The 20898-nt window shown below is 42.1% G+C and overlaps 1 protein-coding gene across 1 annotated transcript; it reads right to left on the bottom strand.

Moving 5' to 3' along the window:
• Nucleotides 1–1018: 1018 nt before the first annotated feature.
• LOC109896698 (protein ADM2-like) lies at nt 1019–17518 on the bottom strand. Its single transcript, XM_020491008.2, has 3 exons — nt 17417–17518; nt 16776–17029; nt 1019–5085 (listed from the first exon to the last, which is right to left on the bottom strand). Exons 2-3 carry the CDS (start codon nt 16871–16873, stop codon nt 4650–4652), a joined length of 534 nt encoding a protein of 177 aa, XP_020346597.1. The 5' UTR covers nt 16874–17029; nt 17417–17518; the 3' UTR covers nt 1019–4649.
• Between the last annotated feature and the right edge of the window lie 3380 nt (nt 17519–20898).

Genomic DNA, 20898 nt, shown 5'->3' with positions numbered 1-20898 from the left:
ACAATGTACTGGACTGAACTGGGGTGCTGCAGACTTGATATGTCTGATACGGGGCTAATATATCTCTGTCACCATTTAGGCACTTGTGTATGATGCAACACCCTTGGGGGTTTTAACAGACACACACCGTCTCCCAAGTTAAGATTCCACAAGTCCTGTGACTTGATCTCCACGTGTCCGGGGACTCTTGATGTGTGTGACACAGTTTTAGCTGACATGGGAACTCATATCAGGAAAGACGGCTGTAACATACTGAAACTACTCCTCGGATGTCACACATACTCTGAATAGACTGTGGGCATGGTCGGGTGTCCTGCACTCTGTAGAGGTTTGGATTTCTCTAGTTCAGTGGTAGGACTAGTCCCCTTTCCCCCCACCCCCTTGCCCACCAACCAGCTGCCTCTAGGTGGGCAGACAGCCCAGGAATGTGGCTGACTGCATGTGCCTTCTAGTTACTCATTAACTCTCCCTGTTAGGCACAACCTTTCGGGTATTACATGAATCTAAATCATGTGATGTCGAGTATGAATTTTGCTCCATTCATTGGGACGAATAATGATTAACTAGCTGTTAGGAGTAGTGGAGTGAAGGACATTGGATCAATGCTGATGCATCATGGTCAAGAGAACTTTCACCCATCTATTTTTCCACTATGATGTCACCTTTGCTCAGGTTTACCAGATTCGAGGAAGGGGTGTTTTTTTCCCACATATTTCTGTTCCTTTAAGGAAATATTGAGTAATATGTATGATCTTGATATCTCTAGTTATATTTATTTTCAAATGTAGTCATATCGAAGATGTTTGTATAATTCTGTGGAGAGTAGATTTAATTCTGATTATAACTTCATTATTTTTCGTTTTGACAATGGCATCGATGTTGTTAACAATAACTGTTGTGAAGAGTTTCTCATACTGTACTCACACACACGTGAAGGTAAACATGCATACACACGCACGCGCGCACACAAACATGCACGCACACACACACTTTCACAAATTAGAGGCACACACTAGACTTTATCTCACTACAATGTAGTTCTTTATTTTTTACAGAGAATGAAAGACATTGTCTGACATGAACATTTAGGATTTATTTTTCTTTCCTAACAAAAGGTCACCTTTTAGGAGCATGGAAAATACGAGATAAATAGTGTCTTTGGTGACATACATCAATAAACATACAAAGATAACTTAAATATATTACTTTTCTTACATAGTACCGCTAATAATATATAATATGCACAAGTGCGCATGATATCATCTTCACTCCACTCCACTCATACTCATACAGATCTTTATCAAATGCAACATATACAATAACTCTCATCTGTCATTAAAAATAGAATTGCAATGTTTGAAATTCAAGTTGTGAGGAACTAACAACATTAAAGTGCTTTGCTCAGTTTGCTGTGACCCTAAAAGAGGCTTCTGACCTTAAGTATAATTAAACATTGAATGAGGAAAAACAGACTGGGATTGTGATGTGTCAGATCCCTGGCTAGGACGACTATACTATAAGTACCTACACATACACACTCACATACAGTCACATACACACTCGCATACACACTCACATACAGTCACATACACACTCACACACAGACGTGAACACACAACACAATCTCCTGCATCTCTTTACAACATAGGTTAAGTTAACAATGGCAGCGTTACTTTTGATGTAAGACTGATGGAGAGTGTTTCTCTTAACACACAAGGGGAGGTATTAGTGGTCAAAGGTCGTAAATAATCTGGTGGTACGCAGTTTACCCAGACAAAACACTCAGCTCTGCTTCTAGGAAAGGCTACGGACCGCCAGTGACACAACACTGACGTGTAATTACAACACAAAGAAAAAGTATAGCAAAAACAACATGGCTCCAACAATAATCCAACAAACACAAGGTTGGTTCCTGATTCTATATGTGGCCGTTCAGACACAAACACACATCTGTGACTGTGGTGGTTAAGAAGTCGAGAGATTCACCAAGGTTTTTAGCATTTGAAAAGCCTTTTAATGGTCTGTCACGAGACATTTATTAGCTCCATTACAGCAGAGATAATGGCATGTGTGTTTCACAACGCCTTTGAACAGATTAGACTTAAAGAACCAATGAACCACTGATTATGACCTGCGACCTGGCGCAGGTCATAATCTGAGATAGAAGTTGAGAGAGTGGTAGAGGGAGAGATGGTGAGATAGAGCGAGTGAGACAGAGAATCACTCCACGATTAAATGTGCTAACTCTAAAATAAAATAAAGCCCCAGTTTTGATTAAGACGATTCAGTCCAAAAAGACAAAAATAAGTCAAACAAAATGAAAGGGGGATATGGATGGAGGAATATAAGACCACACTATAGTATGATGTACATCACAAAAAAACAATATGACTGTCAAGTATTGTCAGATATTTGGTGAATTTAAACCACTTGCCCAACTAACTTAAATAGTTATAGAATGACTTCATTGAGGCAACACTGTGGTCAAAACAAAACAGTAAAATCCTGGACCCTAAAAGACTCTAAGCTCATTTTGGGAACTCCTGTGACTGTATAATTATGACACGGTAACCTAATAGTTACATAGTTATAGTCATAAATACATGAATGTATGACTAATGGCTGACCTGGTTTCTAACAGCAATAATAGCAACATCAGCAAGTTTGGATCAAAGTTATTGGAAAACTAATAGTCTGAACGTTGAGGATTACTTCAACTATTCTAATCCTCTGACATAGAGAATATGAAACAATTGAATGTGTTTCAAAGAGGCAGGCTGCATGATTATTATGGGTATTAAAGATGTCACAGAGACGTTGTGGCTTGTTTTTTCAGGTCGACAGTCTCTGCACCTTTTGAAGGTTAGGCTAGTTTTTTGCATGCATGCTGAGTTGAGATTGTTTTTGGTTATTTCTAGTGAGGGCATCCGGCCCACCATTTCAGAGACAGTTATAACAAGGGAAAATGGGAATCTCAGGGCATATCTTTTTTTAATGATATTTCGTATACAGATTTAAAATGTGGCACTCTGCCTCCCTTACTTTTGCTATCCGTGGTCTGTCATTACAAAGCCACAATGTAACAGTAGAGCACTTTGCTGTTGACTGTGCTAATTTAGACTCATTCGACATACTACAAGCATACAACGTAATGTATTGTTGTATACACACTAAACTACTAGCGTTTTTAGGATCTCAGTATTCATAACTGACCGGATTATTATTGACAATGACAAAGTAAGCCTCGAAATATTCCTGGTCAGTACTATTAATAGCAGATTTTGGGTTTGGGTTGGCAACTTGTGATGCTTTAGTTATACGGTCCCCTGGGCAAGGCACGGTCAAGGTTTCTTTTGTTTATAAATACAGCAGACGATGTGTACCGTGGCGGTACAACTAAAGAGATTAGGTCTGATTGGTTAAATTGCCATAAACATAAAGTCGAGACTTAGTGGGAGAACTTAAGAATCACGTGAAGGGGATCATATTTCCCACTCAGACCCTGGGATAATGGCAGCAGGACTGTTCACTGTGTTCAAGAGCCAACCAATAGATATCACCGCTGAAATAGATCCGCAATGATTCATAATAAAAACATTGAAAATCTCCATCTTGTATAGGAACTGAGTCATTGAAATGTTTACCCTCTTCTTTCTCTTTCTATAAACAGTCTCTACTAGACGAGTCCAGAAGCAGAACTCCATCCAGCCACTGCTGAACTTGACTATTATGCCTGAATGCGGTTGTCAAGGCTGTGGTCTGTTGAAACATATACTTCACAGAACCACAGACTGCTTCTGTCGGGAACATCATTGGCTGCAGATGAGAAAGGACTTACAGTAGGTGCTTGTCTGTAAGGTCAGTATCTGTGTCTGTGAGGTCAGTGTCTGTGTCTGCCCACAAATGGTTGCCGGTGGTCTGTAAAATAGAGGATTACCCCAGATATGTCAAACATGGTCCCTCAAATTGTCCTGGCAGATCTAAGGGGGCAGGGTTTAGGGTGGGGTAAAAGGGTTCATCGGGTCGTTTTGACGGGTCTTCAGGAATATATTCCCTCTGACAGGGATCTGATCCTAGCCCTGGTAGAAATCCACATGAGAGGCTTAAGTGTTTGATCAATGGGGCCAGAGCTAACTGCTGCTGTGGAGGTCATCAGGCATTATACAGACATGTCCAGTTGCGTTGGCTTGTGTTAAGTAGAAAGGCAGGTGGACGGGAGCATTTATTCTTACATTAACAGGATTAGGAAGTCAAACTGAGCCCCTTGCAGCTCTTTGACTAGTCAGGAGGCCGGGAAAAACACAAAGACTTTGACGAGACCCAAATGTTCAGAGGATTTCTGGGTGACAGGTATTCGTTCCCAGGGGTGGTTGGTGGTGGGGAGCGTCAACTAAGAGGCTTTCATTCATGTCAGATTCCTTCTTCTTAAACAGCATGATGCGTTTTTGAGGTGGACAGAGAAGTAAGGCAAATGTCATTCAAAAAGTACATAAATTGTCATTTCAGGATCTAAAAAAGGTGTGGACTACATCTAATACTAATGCAAAGGCTATCTGTGATTCGTAAAATAGAGATAAATGTCTATATATTGAAGTTTGCTGGGGTGTTTATGTTTTCAGGGAAGAGCGGGAGAAGTATCTGTCAGTCGCTCATCCGTAACTATGCGGACTCCGGGGGTTAATGGGGGAGGAGTCTTCCCGTCCGCTCTGGCCAATCAGCTGATAGAGCCGGTGGCTGAGGTTCTGAACCTGGCAGGTTCCCAGGGCGCACCCCACTCTCATCAGCTGGGGGTGGTGACCCCCGCGTGACCCTGAGTGGGCATGGCGACGACCTCTTGACCCCATCCGTTGTGGCTCCACGCCCTCCTCACGCCTCGCCCGTACCAGAGCTTCAAGATGGGCTGTGTTCATGACAGTGGGTGGTGTGTCTCTGCGGAGGTAGCCAGGCAGCCATTTTGGAGATCTGATGGAGGACTGGAGGTCTGATGAAGGGCTGGAGTCTGTTGGACTGGCGAGTTCGGTGCCAGTTTCTGGAGTGAAGATCTCCTCCTCTCTCAGCGCATGAAGCTTCTTAAGCAGCTCCAACCTAGGAACACAGAAAAAAATAAGACGTCATTAAGATTGATGTCTGTATCTTTCCACTCTGGTTCAATGCTGACCATTGAATCAGAGAAGTCATTTTAGAACTGGCCTAGTTATTCACTTCCAACAGCATTTTATGTCGACACAAACTGACAGTAAATGTTACACACATGGAATGGGCATGGTGAGGGTTGATGTGTCACCATCCTGCCTTAATGCATTTTAGAAGACTAATGGCCTTTCAGTACAGGAACAAAACAGCATGGGGACCTGGCTGCTGTCCATTTATTATGGTAATTTCAACATACTGGACGTCACAACTATTGAGACTTCATGTTCACCTTAGCTAAAGCAAACAGACAGAGTGGCTCTGGAGATTTACTGACTATCCCCTCAAGGGTCCACAGGACGGAGGCATCACTAAGTTTCAGGAACAGCCTGTTTAGCAAACACATCTCAGATTGACTCTGGCTTTTGCGCTGAGGAGGAGGAGGCCCTGCCATCTGTTCTCTTCTTGATGATGACACTAGCTGCTCAACTCAAACTTGGCACTGGGGATGCTATTCTCTGAACTGTTGTGGGTGTGTTTGCTCAGAGGGCTCGAATTTGTGTCTCTGTGTCTTAGTTTGTTACAGATGCCATAAATAGGTAGAGGCTCGTGCACCTGGCGGATGTCATATTGACGAAGCACTGGCCACAGTGAGTCAGGGAATTTCATTCTCAAAATGGCCCCAGTGGGTGTAGGTATATCAAGCCTAAATTATTTTAAGTAGTAAGTATGACTTTTGTGTCCTCCCATGATAAAGTTAGAACAAGGAAGAGAAAACGTCCCTTTTGTATCCTTTTTCCATTTTAAAGAGACACAGAAACATTTCCACAGCATCAGGTTCTGACCGGCTTCCAACTGCTCTTTCGGAGAAGCAGTAATGATAGTTGGCATACAGCGTAATTTTAAAAAGAGCAGCGCTATCCTTGTGAAACGCTGACTGGATTGTGAGAAATAACAGGGTAGGCCTACTGTAGAATGTCACTATGCCAGTGGTAACCAACCAATCTCTGTACAGACACAGCGAGAAGTGGCTATATTAATGAACAGGGTTCCAAACCCTTCTCTGCATCCTCAAGGCGGTCTCTTAGTTAATGTGTTCAGTGCCTTGGCCAGGCTCTTGCCAAACATGTTGTTCGTGGTCAAAATTCTGCAGACCACAATCATGACTTTGAGCATTTATGGGTTTGTTCAACCAATTTAACCTCAAACTGAGTTTTCCGGTGTGTTGCGGGCTTGAAGCCCAACATAACTAGCCAATCTAGCTACTTCACAAACAAAAACATAGTGCTATTCCAGCAACAGCACCATGACTGGTCAGTCAGTGAAAGTTTCAAGGTAGCTATATTTGACGTGTACACAGAATTCCGACACAAAGAAAACACTGAATCACCTGTGTCTCCCTGCCATCCAGCCTGTTTGCCCATGCGGGGCAGGGCCCTGGTGCCTGGTGATGGTGGGTGTCACTGGTAACCACTGTGGTAATGTCGAGGGAGCACTATTTCCAGGAGCACCTAGTCATTCAGCTCTGTCCTGTGGCCATGGCATTTCCCAGTCACACACGCCTTCTGTGCCAAACACCATGCTGACAGACAGGCACAAATTGTATTTGACTGCGCGGAAGAAGCTACATTCATACAGTATACCGCATAAATACTGCAATGTGGTTGTTATAGAGATTTGGATAGTCTATATTCATTACAGTAAACTTGACCTTTCTGTACACAAAATGGCTGAAATACAATCTTCTGTACAGGCTCAATCTTCTTTTGTGTTTGGAATCCATGGTGGAAAATGTGTTTCTCACACAGGAGGAAGGAGGAAACTTAATCCGTTCGGAAAGAAGAGATGGTGAATAAACAAAATAAAAGGTAAAACAGCTCCAGAACAGCTTCCCTGGACAAAAACAGGACTGATGGGGTGTGTAGACTGCCAGTACCAAACAATGCCCACTGAGCACACACTGGTTGAATCAATGTTGTTTGAAATGACGTTCAACCAACATGGAATAGATGTTGAATTGATGTCTGTGATCAGTGGGTGTGCTGTACCAAGCTTCACATCCATAAAAAAATGGATAGATTTTATTGTACACCGGATAGGTGTAGACAAATGTGTTGTTTTACAGGGTCAGCCATAGTAGTACAGTGCCCCTGGAGCAAATTAGGATTAAGTGCCTTGCGCAAGGGCACATCAACAGATTTTCCACCTTGTCAGCTCAGGTATTTGAAACACCGACCTTTCGGTTAGTGGCTCAACACTCTAACCGCTAGTCTTCCTGCTGCCCTAAGACATTGTGTCAGTCCCAATCCACCCCATTGACCAAGTAGTTTGTGTGTGTGTTTGTGTGTGTGTTTCTAATGCCCATTTCCACCCCTGGTAGAGCAGTAGTGGACTTTGTGGCTCACTCAGCGCTGGAATCTCCCATAACACACCATGTCGCCCCGAGCCCGACCCAACGCAGCAGACAATGGCTGCTTCGCTAGTCAGGCTATTCTGGGCTGGCAGACAGCCATAAAGACCCTGTGATGTCGTTAAAAAAACATTTTCTTGGAGAATTAGTAACTGGACAGAGGCGGAGAAGGAGAAAAAAGAAAGAAAGAATGAGTCTGCTGTTTAAAGGAGGTTAACCGTGTTTGGGTTTCTGTGGGGTTCACCTCCCACATAGGGAGTTCTTGGCATGACCTTTTGTCCTCCTCTCCTCTCTGTTACACCATCTGACCGGACTGCCTTACTTCCACCTGACACTGATGCCCTTAGACTTCTATATAGCTTTTATATAATGGCTTCACAAGCAAGTGTGAACTTGTCTGTTTTGTCGCTAGGGCCAGCCAGGACCCATTTGTATGTATCTGTGCTGGAGGGATCGGATGGATCTGAAGGGAGCGTTTTGGCCAAAGACTTTGGACCGGAGGTGTGACTGTGAGTCAGTGTGCCCAGTGCACATACTCCTCTCCAGTTTCGTTGGGATGTTGTTCTGATCCCACAATAAGCCTTTTGGCCACCGTGTTCTAGCCCACAGCCAGGAGAAGGCAGCAGCACCATGTACTGTAGCCCGGCCCAACGTGAGAACTCTCTCACTGGATCACATCTGATCTGACAGCCCCGTCTAATTTGGCTATTGAGAAAGTAATCCTGCAAATTGACAGTAATGGAGGTCTTTGTGATTGGGAGACGATCAAAGATATCAGAGCTTCACATTCTTGGAAACATTCACTCACTCAACAGTCGTTTTCAGCACCATCTGATCTGTGGACGATTATTTAAAAAAAAATATTGTAACAAATCCACCTCACATTTTCATTGGAGGGCATTAAGCTAAAAGTCCCTCAGCAAGGGGAACTTTATTTTACCTTTATTTAACTAGGCAAGTCAGTTAAGAACAAATTCTTATTTTCAATGATGGCCTAGGAACAGTGGGTTAACTTCCTGTTCAGGGGCAGAACAACAGATTTGTACCTTGTCAGCTCGGGGATTTGAACTTGCAACCTTCTGGTTACTAGTCCAACGCTCTAACCACTACCCTGGAACGGGCAGAGGGAGGGGGTTTTGAGGGTTCGATAAAAGGGTAAGCTGATCCCAACTCCTTTGTGCTGCAGTGTGGTGTTGTTCTTTCGTATTACTCCCACAGTTTAGACTGAGGTTTAGGTCTGGAATCACAACTGAGACCCACCAGTGGAACCACCACAATAGGGTGATTCCACACCAGCGGGAGTGGGAAATATTTTTGGTATTTACATTTGAGTCATTTGGTCATATCCAGAGCGACTTAAAGGAGCAATTAGGTTTCTCAGATTGTTCTGACAATTCTCACATAGAAACTTGATTGGGGGGGGAAGGATGTTTAACACGTTTTTTTATATTTCTATCACAAGCCATTTTTTGGAAAATCATGATGAAATTAGCCATTTTATACCCTTTTTAGTATACATGCCTCCTATAAGACCCTATGATCTGTGAACTGTACATAATACAGACAACATCTGCCATTATACGCCTTATAGTGTTCTCTCTGAAATACACATTTTCACATTAATTTATTCAACATTAAAAATATTTATATTAATCTCAAAACTATCCTTTTTAGACATTCTCTTCAAACACGTAACATTTCCAGAGTGGGCTCTCTGGTACCTTTAATGATATGACCAATTTTATACATATAAATGGACATGATAGGTCATTAACCAATCACAGCCTCATGTAGGATTGCACATTCAGCAAATCACCAGCAGAGGGAGTTCTCTTTGAATCCATTTTCCCATTCACTGTGTTGGTGGTGCTGATAAAATTGATCATAACTTCAGAATTAGCAGAAAGCCCACACTGGAAATGTTATATACTTATATATATTGTTCCAAAAAAATTCTTAAAATAAACTAAATCAAAAAAGGTAAATTTGAGATATTAATATTTGAATGTTGAATAAATGAATGTGATATTTTTTTTATTTCAGAATCTAGACATACACTACTGGGAAAAAGTTTTAGAACACCTACTCATTCAAGGGTTTTTCTTTATTTTTACTATTTTCTACATTGTAGAATAATGGTGAAGACATCAAAACTATGAAGTAACACGTGAAATCATTGAGTAACCAAAAAAGTGTAAAACAAATCAAAATATATTTGAGATTCTTCAAATAGCCACCCTTTGCCTTGATGACAGCTTTGCACACTCTTGGCATTCTCCAACCAGCTTCACCTGGAATGCTATTCCAATAGTCTTGAAGGAGTTCCCACATATGCTGAGCACTTGTTGGCTGCTTTTCCTTCAATCTGCGGTCCGACACATCCCAAACCATTTTGGTTACTACATGATTTCATGTGTTATTTCATAGTTTGATGTCTTCACTATTATTCTACAATGTAGAAAATAGTTTTTTTTAAATAAAGAAAAATTAGTAGGTGTTCTAAAACTTTTGACCGGTAGTGTACTCCATATTTTAGAGCACACTATAAGGAGTATAATGACACCAAGATGTTATCTGTTCCATGTACAGTTCACGGATCGTAGGGTCTTACAGAAGGCATGTTTAGGTCTAAAAAGGGCCTAAAATGGCTACTTTCATCATGATTTTCTCAAACATTGCTTGTGGTACAAATGTAAAAAGCATTTCAAACACCCTTTCCCCAATGAAGTTTCAATGTGGCGCTGGCGTGGAATCGCCAGCGATGCCCTCCTCTGCCCCAGTAAGGCCCCCTCAGAGAAGGGTAAGCCTTGGCCAGCACCAGACCCTTCATACATGCTTATAACCAGGGGGCTGGAGCCTACCATGGGGTGCCTTAATCAACAGTAAATGTGGCACATTCATACATAATCCTCACCAGGCCCCATGCAGCTAACAGAGGACAGATTGTGGAGACAGAAATAAGCAAAAGGCGATTTATTTGTGAATGAACCATTGCTGACGCTTGTTCTCCATGCGTTGGTGGTTTTATAACCTCTTGTGTTGACGATAAGTACGTGCTGAGGCGTGATTTAGCACTTTCCTCATCATGCACTGCATTGGGTGAAAGTGTAACACAGTTGCTAAAGTCCATGGCTTGAAAGAACGACTGCCACATATCCACTTAAGTGTGGACTTAAGTGTGTAGTGGTTTGGGAATTGGGAGACGGACTTCAAACCACACAGTGGTTCCAATTGTACTGAGGCGGCCACTCACAGCTGCAGTGCTGACTCCTGACTGAGGCCTGATCTCCATCGGTACTGTAGGTATCCATCCACACTACAAATGACTGTACTTAGCTTGAATAACACTTACATTTTTCTCAACCACCAACAAGAGTTTAGTCCTTCTCTCCTCAGACCTCAGAGCTCCATCTGTGTTCATTCTTCAGCCTTTATCCTGTGTTATTTCTTTAACACTGACAGTATACACAGAGACAGACAGATATACTGTACAAGGATTGTCACGATTCCAGTACTGCGATAGTCAGAAGTATCGTGGCAAGTCACATTAGTTAATTTTGCAATCTATAGCACTCAAAATTTCACGTAAAGTAGGTTTTAATTATACCATAGAGTTTTGTCTAATTCGTGTTTTCTTTATTGCCATGGAAAATCTGGTATCGTAGTATCTCAAGACTGGTATCGTGACAACCCTAATCCATACATACACACACACAAGCAGTTTGCCATGGTCAGGATATCAGTGCAGAGTGGAAGCATTTTCTTTATAGATGTGGACGGTGGAATTTAGGTCTTAGCCACTAATCCACTGTGGAATTCTGAGCTGCCTGGTGGGAGACTGGTTCCCCTTCTTCTTTAGGCCTGGTCATAATGACCCCCATGGAGCACAGAGAGAGAGAGAGAGAGAGAGGTAGGTAAGGTAGGTAGGTAGGTAGGTCATGGCAGTGTTTATGTGGTAGATTCATTACATCTCCATACATCGCCAGTCCAGACCTCTGATTACAGTGTGGCCCACATCAGAGCAGCCATGCTTCCTCAAAGCAGAGGTCTAACCTCAGAGTTATACTTACTGCCTCTCACAGAGCGATCTACAGGGCCAGCTGGGGTTATATCAGACTGTGAGGCACGCAAAGTGTATTTAAGTACATAAAAGATAACTGGAGTAAAGTTTAAGTATTTATGAGCCATATTAGTCAAGGTAATGTTCATGTTATGTCTTTGATATTGTATAAGCATATCTATAAATCTATATAAAGTTAATGTATATAGAGTTATACAATCTATCACCATCTAATGGATGCAAAGAGCATCTGATATATTACTCAGAAGACAACAGTATGTCCTCTGGGTGGTGGATGATGATGCAATGTGCCTGATTCTGGGGTAAATATTGTGTTGGGACAATGGATGGGTGTTGACGTCTGAATTGCATGCAGGGGGCTTGGCTCTGACACTTGTCCCATATGGGGTGACAGAGGGAGTTAATGATTTAGGAGGAGGATGGACAGACGGGAAAATGTTTTTTTTTATTTTCTGTCCAGTCGGGCAAATTCACACCCACAATACACACAGACTCAAATAAACACAAACTCAAATCCACAGTCTCAAATACACACAGTCTCAAATACACACAACCTCAAATACACACAGACTCAAATACACACAGACAGACCAGTAGTCGACACATACACAGCCCCTCTTTCTAAAGAGAATATGCTTTACACTAACACACACGCTCAATACACAAACTGTGTTCACCCTGTCCGGGATGTCTGACATGTCATATCATTGACCTCTGTCCCAGACTGTGTGGAAGTAGTGGGTCATCATGACAACAAGCACATTACAGCACATCAGCTCCAGTAACATGTCTCTCTCTGGGGGCGCCCTGCACCCCACTGCTGGAATCCACAACGTAAAACTGCTTCGTCTCTAAAGCCATAATTAAGCCATATTGGTTTGGCTCTGGCCTTCAACTATTTTCTCTCAAGCTGTTACTATATGTACAATGAAGGGTGTACTTTGTATTGTGAATGGCCATGATCAGGACATAAAGCACTTTATCGGTACAGAGAAACAATGACCAAACACACCCATCACACCTCAGTCTGAAAAGGGGAAAGAGAGGAGGAGCAATGAGGCCTGTGTTATTGTTATCAGCCTGTGATGGGATCATCATGTGTGATGGGAAGGACAGAGCGTTTGGTATGGAGGGAAGAAAAAGTGGGACATTTACTGAGTAAATAAATAGATAAAAGGAGGGAAGAAGGCAGAGGGAGAAACCAGAATGAAAGAGGGAGAGAGAAGAGAGAAAACAGAATTGGAGAGAGAGTGAGGAAAAAGAGAGAGGACATTATGAATCGCCTTTCCATCACCAAGGGAACATCCTGAGGGGATTTCTAGGAACGATAACCCCTCACACAGCCACAGCTTGGACAAGACAAACAGACTCCCTCTTATTGAACGGTTTGTTTTTGAAAAGCTGCTGTGTTCACTCAAATACACTGATAGAGAGCACTGATGCAACCACAACCACATCCACCATTACCCACAAATTCTGTCCCTGCTGTTTTAAATGGGAAGTTCGTTTTGAGAGATTGAGGTCTTAACAACCATTGAGAAGCAGAAATAGCCCAACCCTGCTGGGAGCTCAGACTGACATAAACAGAGAGGTGTTTGAGTCATGTTTCCCTTTGCTTCGATTTGATTTCAGCAGCAGGTGTTTGTCCAATGCGCAGACACACAGGCACACAGACACACACGCGCACACACACACCTGTAGACAGAGGTTGTTGAGCTAAGTCCGAACCTCCAGCGTTGGGGCCCTCCTGTCAGAATAGGGTCACCTTATAAGGAGACTGTTGTCTGGCACATCCATCTCAGCCCTGCCAATCTAGTCCATGCAGGGTAAAAACAACCCTCTTTTTCCACATCCTCATAAGTCAATAACCTCAATTGTGGGCCATAAAGACTTGCCAGTCCATTCATGAATGCACGTCAGCAAAACGTGACATTTATCACTTTTCTGTTGAATGTTGATTCCCCTAAAATGGTGAGTCTGAGTGCAGATACAGTGCCTTCGGAAAGTATTTAGACCCCTTGACTTTTTCCACATTTTATGGTAGAGTGGCCAGACAGAAGCCACTCCTCAGTAAAAAGGCACATGACAGCCCGCTTGGAGTTTGCCAAAAGGCACCTATAGAACTCTGACCATGAGAAACAATATTTTCTGGTCTGATGAAACCAAGATTGAACTCTTTGGCCTCAATGGCAAGCGTCACGTCTGGAGGAAACCTGGCACCATCCCTACGGTGAAGCATGGTGATGGCAGCATCATGCTGTGGGGATGTTTTTCAGCAGCAGGGACAGGGAGACAAGTCAGGATAGAGTCAAAAATGAACGGAGCAAAGTACAGAGAGATCCTTGATGAAAACCTGCTCCAGAGGACTCAGGATCTGACTGGGGCAACGATTCACCTTCCAACAGGACAACGACCCTAAGGAGACAGCCAAGGGTCAGCAGGTAGCCTAGTGGTTAGAACGTTGGACTAATAACCGAAAGGTTGGACTAGTAACCGAAAGGTTGAAAGATCGAATCCCTGAGCTGACATGGTAAAAATCTGTCTTTCTGCTCCTGAACAGGGCAGTTAACCCACTGTTCCTAGGCCATCATTGAAAATAAGAATTTGTTCTTAACTGACTTGCCAAGTTAAATAAAGGTTTTAAAAAATGTAAAAGACAATGCAGGAGTGGCTTCGGGACAAGTCTCTGAATGTCCTTGAGTGGCCTAGGCAGAGCCCGGATTTGAACCCGATCTAACATCTCAGGAGAGACCTGAAAATAGCTGTGCAGCAATGCTTCCCGTCCAACCTGACAGAGCTTGAGAGGATCTGCAAAGAAAAATGGGAGAAACTCCCAAAATACAGGTGTGCCAAGCTTGTAGTGTCATACCCAAGAAGACTTGAGGCTGTAATCGCTGCCAAAGGTGCTTCAACAAAGTTGAAAGGGTCTGAATACTTATGTAAATGTGATATTTCCATTTTTTTTTAATATAAATTTGCAAACATGTCTAAAAAAACAGTTTTTGCTTTATTATGGGGTATTGTGTGTAGATTGATGAGGGGAAAAAACAATTTAATACATTTTAGAATAAGGCTGTAACCTAACAAAATGTGGAAAAGGTCAAGGGGTCTGAATACTTTCCGAAGGCACTGTATAAAGCAAGATAACAGTGGTGTCACTGACCTAGTAATAATATGAATAAGTCTCGACAAATGATCCTCTCCAGATCCCTTGGTTGATCATGTCTAAGTTACCAGGCCAACAACACAACTCATGGACATTTTTGGGGACCTGTCAGTGTGTCCTACAGTGCTAACCCACATTAGAGGAACATTCTAGATACAACCAAGTGCCTTACTTCATTTGCCCCAAAAAATGACTAACAGGTGAAAATGTTCCACTTTTAACTTTGAACATCCCAGATTTATATGTAAAGGCATGGCTCTTGGTGATGGTAATCATGTGTTTTAATTGGTTTCTCTCATTGACAGAGTCCAGGTTCCTGTCAGTCTCCCACCAGAAGAGGGCATGCAGACACTGACTCTACCCTCTGCTCTAGTTCTCACTGCACTAAAACACACCAGAGACTGGAGTCTTCACTAGTGCACTTCTCCTTCACTTTGAACAGGCACGTCTGCCCACCCAATGAAATAGGAAATGGGTATTATTGACCAATTCCCTGTGATCTTGGGATTTTACTACCGCGTCACACATAGAAGAATAGCAGAGTGGGAAAATACAAGTGCCACTCATTACAGTATTACAGTACAGTAGCCAATGGCTAAAACGTGGCAGGAGTTCAGCTAAATGCCAACATGAGGAGGACTGTTTTTTCCACCTCTGCTATCATATGTCCCATATGTCCCACATGAGGTCATATCCCACATGAGGTCATATATACTGCCGTGTTAGGAATATGACCTCATGTGACCTCAAACTACTCAAACCAAATCTAATTGGTAAGACAAACACACAACCATATATCTGTTGCATTCCAAAATATAGTCACACGTGAATAAGATAAAGTAGATGGTTTGGCGCAATAAACCTTGACTTTGAACACTGACGCAAGTAGCTAGCACTTTCGTTTAGGAACCTATAAAGAACTGTACGGAAGTCTTTCATGAATACGGCCAGATTTGATGTAACATGTATCTACATGGGTAATATATCAATCAAATACTAAACAGTGTGTAATGACGCGCCTAACCTGCGCTTCAGTTTGCGCTTGTAGCGCAGTGTTGAAAAATATGATGCAATGACTGTCGTATGTCCTCTGTCCCATTGGTTCAGTTTAGAGTTTTTGGACTAAATTCAGTTGCATCATATAAGAACACAGATTCTGAAGAGTACGCTTTATTATGCAGATGGAATAAATGCGTAATTTCGTCATGGTGCCCATTTTTTCAACATAGTGGTCATGGATAAGATAGCACTCGTTAGCCTACACTATCATGAACTTTAAATCAACACAAGTGTTTAAATCCCATAACAGACCTAGCCCAATGGAGAGAGAAGTGCAAACCAGAGACTGCGCAAGGCGCGCATGGATGAACTCTCAATCCATTCTAAAAACAGGGATTCCCCTCAAACTTGAACCACATTGTCATATCATAACTACAGAGTCCCCTGGTTATTTGAGCCGGAGCGCATGTTCCCTGTATCACGTCTGTCTTGCTCTGACCTTGCCCGCCAGGACTACTCTCTATCCGTTATCTCCCCGAGACAACACCCTGACTGAACAAACACTTCAGCGTACTTTATGCCATTAACCTCGACATTATATATTAAGTGGTTCTTCTGTTTGTGGTTTGACAGTGTGATTTTTTTTTTTTTTAAACAGTAGGCAAAAAAAAGGTGCACGTCAATTCACCAAACACCGGCAAAGTCATTGGACATTCGAGAACAACCAATTTCATAATAATGCATCTCATCCATCACTGTATTTTCCGAATCGTGGTATAAAATAAGACTACATATAGCCTATATTTGAATTAGACCTCCAGATTTCCTATCGAAATAGCATCAGCTTTTATATATCCAATAAGCCCTCCAGAAGAACATTTCTGTTCAATAATCATCACTTCCAGAAAGGATCACTCTTAGAAAGTGAAAGAGAAGGAACTGGAACGCCCGTTCAATATAGGAAGGTAATGTAATGTCTTTCTTCTTACCTGTTTCTCTCTAGACGGTCTGCGACCGGGAGAGCCAGGAGCTGCTGGAGGGAGAGTAGGCTGATGCAATACACAGTAACCGGCAGAAGTGAACGCATCTCGGGACGAGTTCTCACACACACCCCTTGGGAAGGAGGGTGTTCCCAAACCACCTAGACGATGTTCAACTCCCGGGGAAGAAAAATTCCAAAATGTTTTGGTATTTAGGCTAGTACTGATATCCAGGCCACAATGCGTGAGACAGTCAGATTATCCTGTGATAAACAGAGAATAAAAAAAGGAAAGAAAACTAAATACAATTGTCTAATTTAATCAGGATATTGATTATATTATCGAAATATGCACGAAATACAGTTATTTTGCAACAAATATTCAAGAGTGCCTGTGGGACACCTGCAAGTGCATTATTCACTCACTATTCAGTAGCCTAATCATGCGCACAAAGTGTACGAACCACTCTATGTGTGGCCAATTGAAAGCTATGCATAAAGAAACCTCAAGCACTAAAGAAAACGTTTTTTTAAATATATCCAGCTAGACCCATTTTTCATATTTTACACAACAATTATATTGCATTTCAAATTATAGTTATAATAACTCATATAAAATAGTAAATGTTATGAATGTTAGTAATATCTTACGTATATGAGGATTTTCAGAAATATTCTCGTAGGTCTAAGTACTTTCCCACGGATCTAACAAGTGTTGGTCAAGATGAAATTCTCAGATTCAACTTCTGAAGTTGAGCGAGACGACATTGTGCGTATAAATACTGAGTGGGCGGGACTCATTCCGAACCGGTGTACCTGGTAGGCTCCGTGGTTTGGTCGGATAATTTATTCCTCATTCACTAAATGACATGGATGTGTGCATGTTGAAGTGTGCCATTTACAACTATGTTGTTGGTTTTGGTGGCAAATGCCAACTGAAATGCCAAAATGATGATGGTTATTGACTGGTCAAAGACCTTCCAAGAACTTAGTTATAGATATTAATATTTAAGATAGATTTTAAGAAAGATCCATACTAATCCTTAACCAACCATTGATCCAAATGTTGTTTTATTAACAATTTCCCATACTATATGTCATGCAAACAAATGGTGGCATATTCTCAAAATTATTTTCTCAGACTTCTATCATGTATTTTTCACCCCCTCCCTTTCCCTTCTCTCTTATCTTTGCCTTCAACACCAAGTGAGCCTAAGGGATAGGTATAGATAGTTCTCTTTCAGATTCCTCTGAATTTTGGACAGACACACCCATGGCTACATATTCTAAGTACTGCCCAATGTGCTATTGATACGTTAGATTGCTTCCTGATTATGCCACAAACATGTATTTATTCTACATTTTCCAGAACTATAAGGAAATATGACCTCACAAAGAGTACCATGTGACCTATGATAATGAGTGGTTACAGTGGATATCATACAGATTGATGCCACCAGGGCTATAAAGATCACGTGCAGCTAATTTGTTTAGGACATTTTCTTCCTGTATACAATGAGGATGTTGTCATTTGTGTTTAGTATCCTTACTACGGCGTTGTAGATGTGTCAGTCACATGTTTATCCTAAAACGGACTCACACGAGTCATATTCCACTCAGTGTCCGTTGGGAAAGTGGGTGAGTCTGTATTGTCTCCCGAGCTTAGCAAGCATGAACACCTGCGCTCTATCCTGATTGTGACATGTTTTATTAATTAGGCTGCATAGTCATAATGTGCGTGCCTGATCCACACAAAACACAGAGGAGAGTTACGAAGTTATGCAACCGTCATTTCAGAGAAAACTGACCAAATGTGTTGCCAAAGGTTGAGTGTCTTTCCTAGTTTAGGAGAGCCCCCTTGAGCTCCAGCTTGGGTTAATATAAACTATAGAGTGGGGAAAGTAAATGTAGGGAATATAGGTCTGAAACAGAGCACCCCAGAAGAATCACATACATTTTGTTTGTTAAGTCAGTCAGACAATTTTCCACATTTTTAAATTCTCTCTCCCCCCTCTCTGTTATGAATTGTGTTTTTAAGCAATGTTCATTACTCGCCAAATCGTCTGAATGCTGCCAATTTCCCAATTTCTCACCCTCCACTGTTGTCACTGTGTTTATTCCAGCAGTGTTGAAGGCTTTGAAGTCCTCCATTAGTCTCTCATAATCATTATAATAACATTAGTATCAGTGCCCACACAGGTAATAGCCGCTAGCAGCCTAATCCAGCCTGGGCTGAAATTAAAGGATCCACTCCCTATAATCTATAATAATCTCTGGTTTGGTGTTATTTTTCCAGGGGGGATCATAACAATGACACAGTAAACCAATCAGGAAGTCAACTCACCTTCTTCTTGACCTCGAAAGGCATCAGACAGGTCTAGCCTGTTACAGTGTTTAGTAAAAATGTACATTATACCATACATTACCCATCCATAAGCATGTTATAAACATGGCATTATAGCTACATAGAGCATTGTGATGTTCTGACCCTAATGAATGAGACATGTAATTCTCCTACTCTGTAGACGGCAATTAAAATTTGACCAAAGGTGAGTTCCCAATCAAGATTTTTTTTAAGTGACAAAAAGTCCAATAGTATATAACTTCACCCTTGCAAAACCAAGAGATGAATATCAACCGCAAGGATTCGGCAATGCATTACAGGTATCTGAATTGGTAACTGATTGATTCAAACTGAGGTTAGGATGTATTGGATATCAAAACTGGACAGCTCTACCAGGATTTTGACCCATTTATGTAGCAATGAGCAGGCATCATGTGACATCAGCCCCGTGAAGCAGTGCCCTCAGTGTACTGATGAACAGAGGGGTTACCGCCTGGTTTGATCTCTCAGTCTGTCACGATTCCCGCCGAAATTGGCTCCCCTGCCTGTTTGGGCGGTGCTCGGCGGTCGTTGTCACCGGGCCTACTAGCCGCCACCGATCCCTTTTCCTTTTCTGTTAGTTTAGTCTTATTAGTTGCACCTGTTCCTATTTGTGTTTTCTTGATTTGTTCGCCTATTTAAGCTTGTGAAGCCCGCTCTTGTTTGTGCGGGATTATTTTGTGTTCACGTTTTGAGTTGGAGGTGTTGTTGTGCTCCAGGCCGTGTTACCTTGTGTTTTGGGTTGGTCAGTGTTTTTCGCCCGGTGTTTGGGCATGACCATTTTGTGCCGGAATAAATTGCAATTTTTCCTTGAACCCTCTGCTCTCTGCACCTGATTCCTACCTTCCACTCCTAGTCATCCGTGACACAGTCATGCACTGGCGTTACTGGTTGTGTAATAATGTGGCAATTAGTGCACATGAGTAAGTGCTCTGTGCAGCACACACTGTGCTTGAAAAGATTCTCCAACTTTTACTCACTCTGGCTTTGAAATGGACCGACAGAGCGCCATGATGTCCTGTCGAAACAATGTCTTGGTCAAGCAATCAAAGGACATGGATCTGTGATTGTGCGACCCTGCTTTCTTTTTATGTATGTATATAATTTAAAACAGGGTACACATACAAAATTATGCACTTGATTAAGAATCATCGAGGATGAACACCAAAAAGTCTACGACTTATTCCCATTGTGGTCCTCATTTTCATGATAGCACGTAGAAAGTTTGGCATGTACCAGGATAAAAAAAAACAGAAGCTAAAATTTAAGGCAAATTGGTTATTTAGTCATAACAACACAACATATCCATACTATACACAATGGAACGTTATTTAGCCATCATCAATTGGCGTGGAGGGAATTCTCACAGAGGCACACTATCCAATAACCGGGATGTCACCTTCCTTTAAAAGCTACACAGATTGGGAATAGTTTTAACAGAGGCTGACTATTCCACTCAGCGGCTCCTTAGTATAAAAAAGTACCTTTCTCTGTCAGGCTTCTGAATCTATACACACACGCACACACACACACACACGCACACACACACACACACACACACACACACACACACACACACACACACACACACACACACACACACACACACACACACACACACACACACACACACACACACACACAATCCTAGCTTTAGTGTTATGGTTGTGTGAGTCTCAAACATGGGGGAAGTAGTCAGACAAATACCTTGGGGCTGCCCCATGGATGATCCTATGTACCAGACTAAGCC

Source organism: Oncorhynchus kisutch, linkage group LG9 (assembly GCF_002021735.2).
Source record: "Oncorhynchus kisutch isolate 150728-3 linkage group LG9, Okis_V2, whole genome shotgun sequence".
Classification (NCBI taxonomy): Eukaryota; Metazoa; Chordata; class Actinopteri; order Salmoniformes; family Salmonidae; genus Oncorhynchus; species Oncorhynchus kisutch.
The sequence above is the reverse complement of the archived record's forward strand: the minus strand, read 5'-3'. Positions and strand labels throughout refer to the sequence as shown.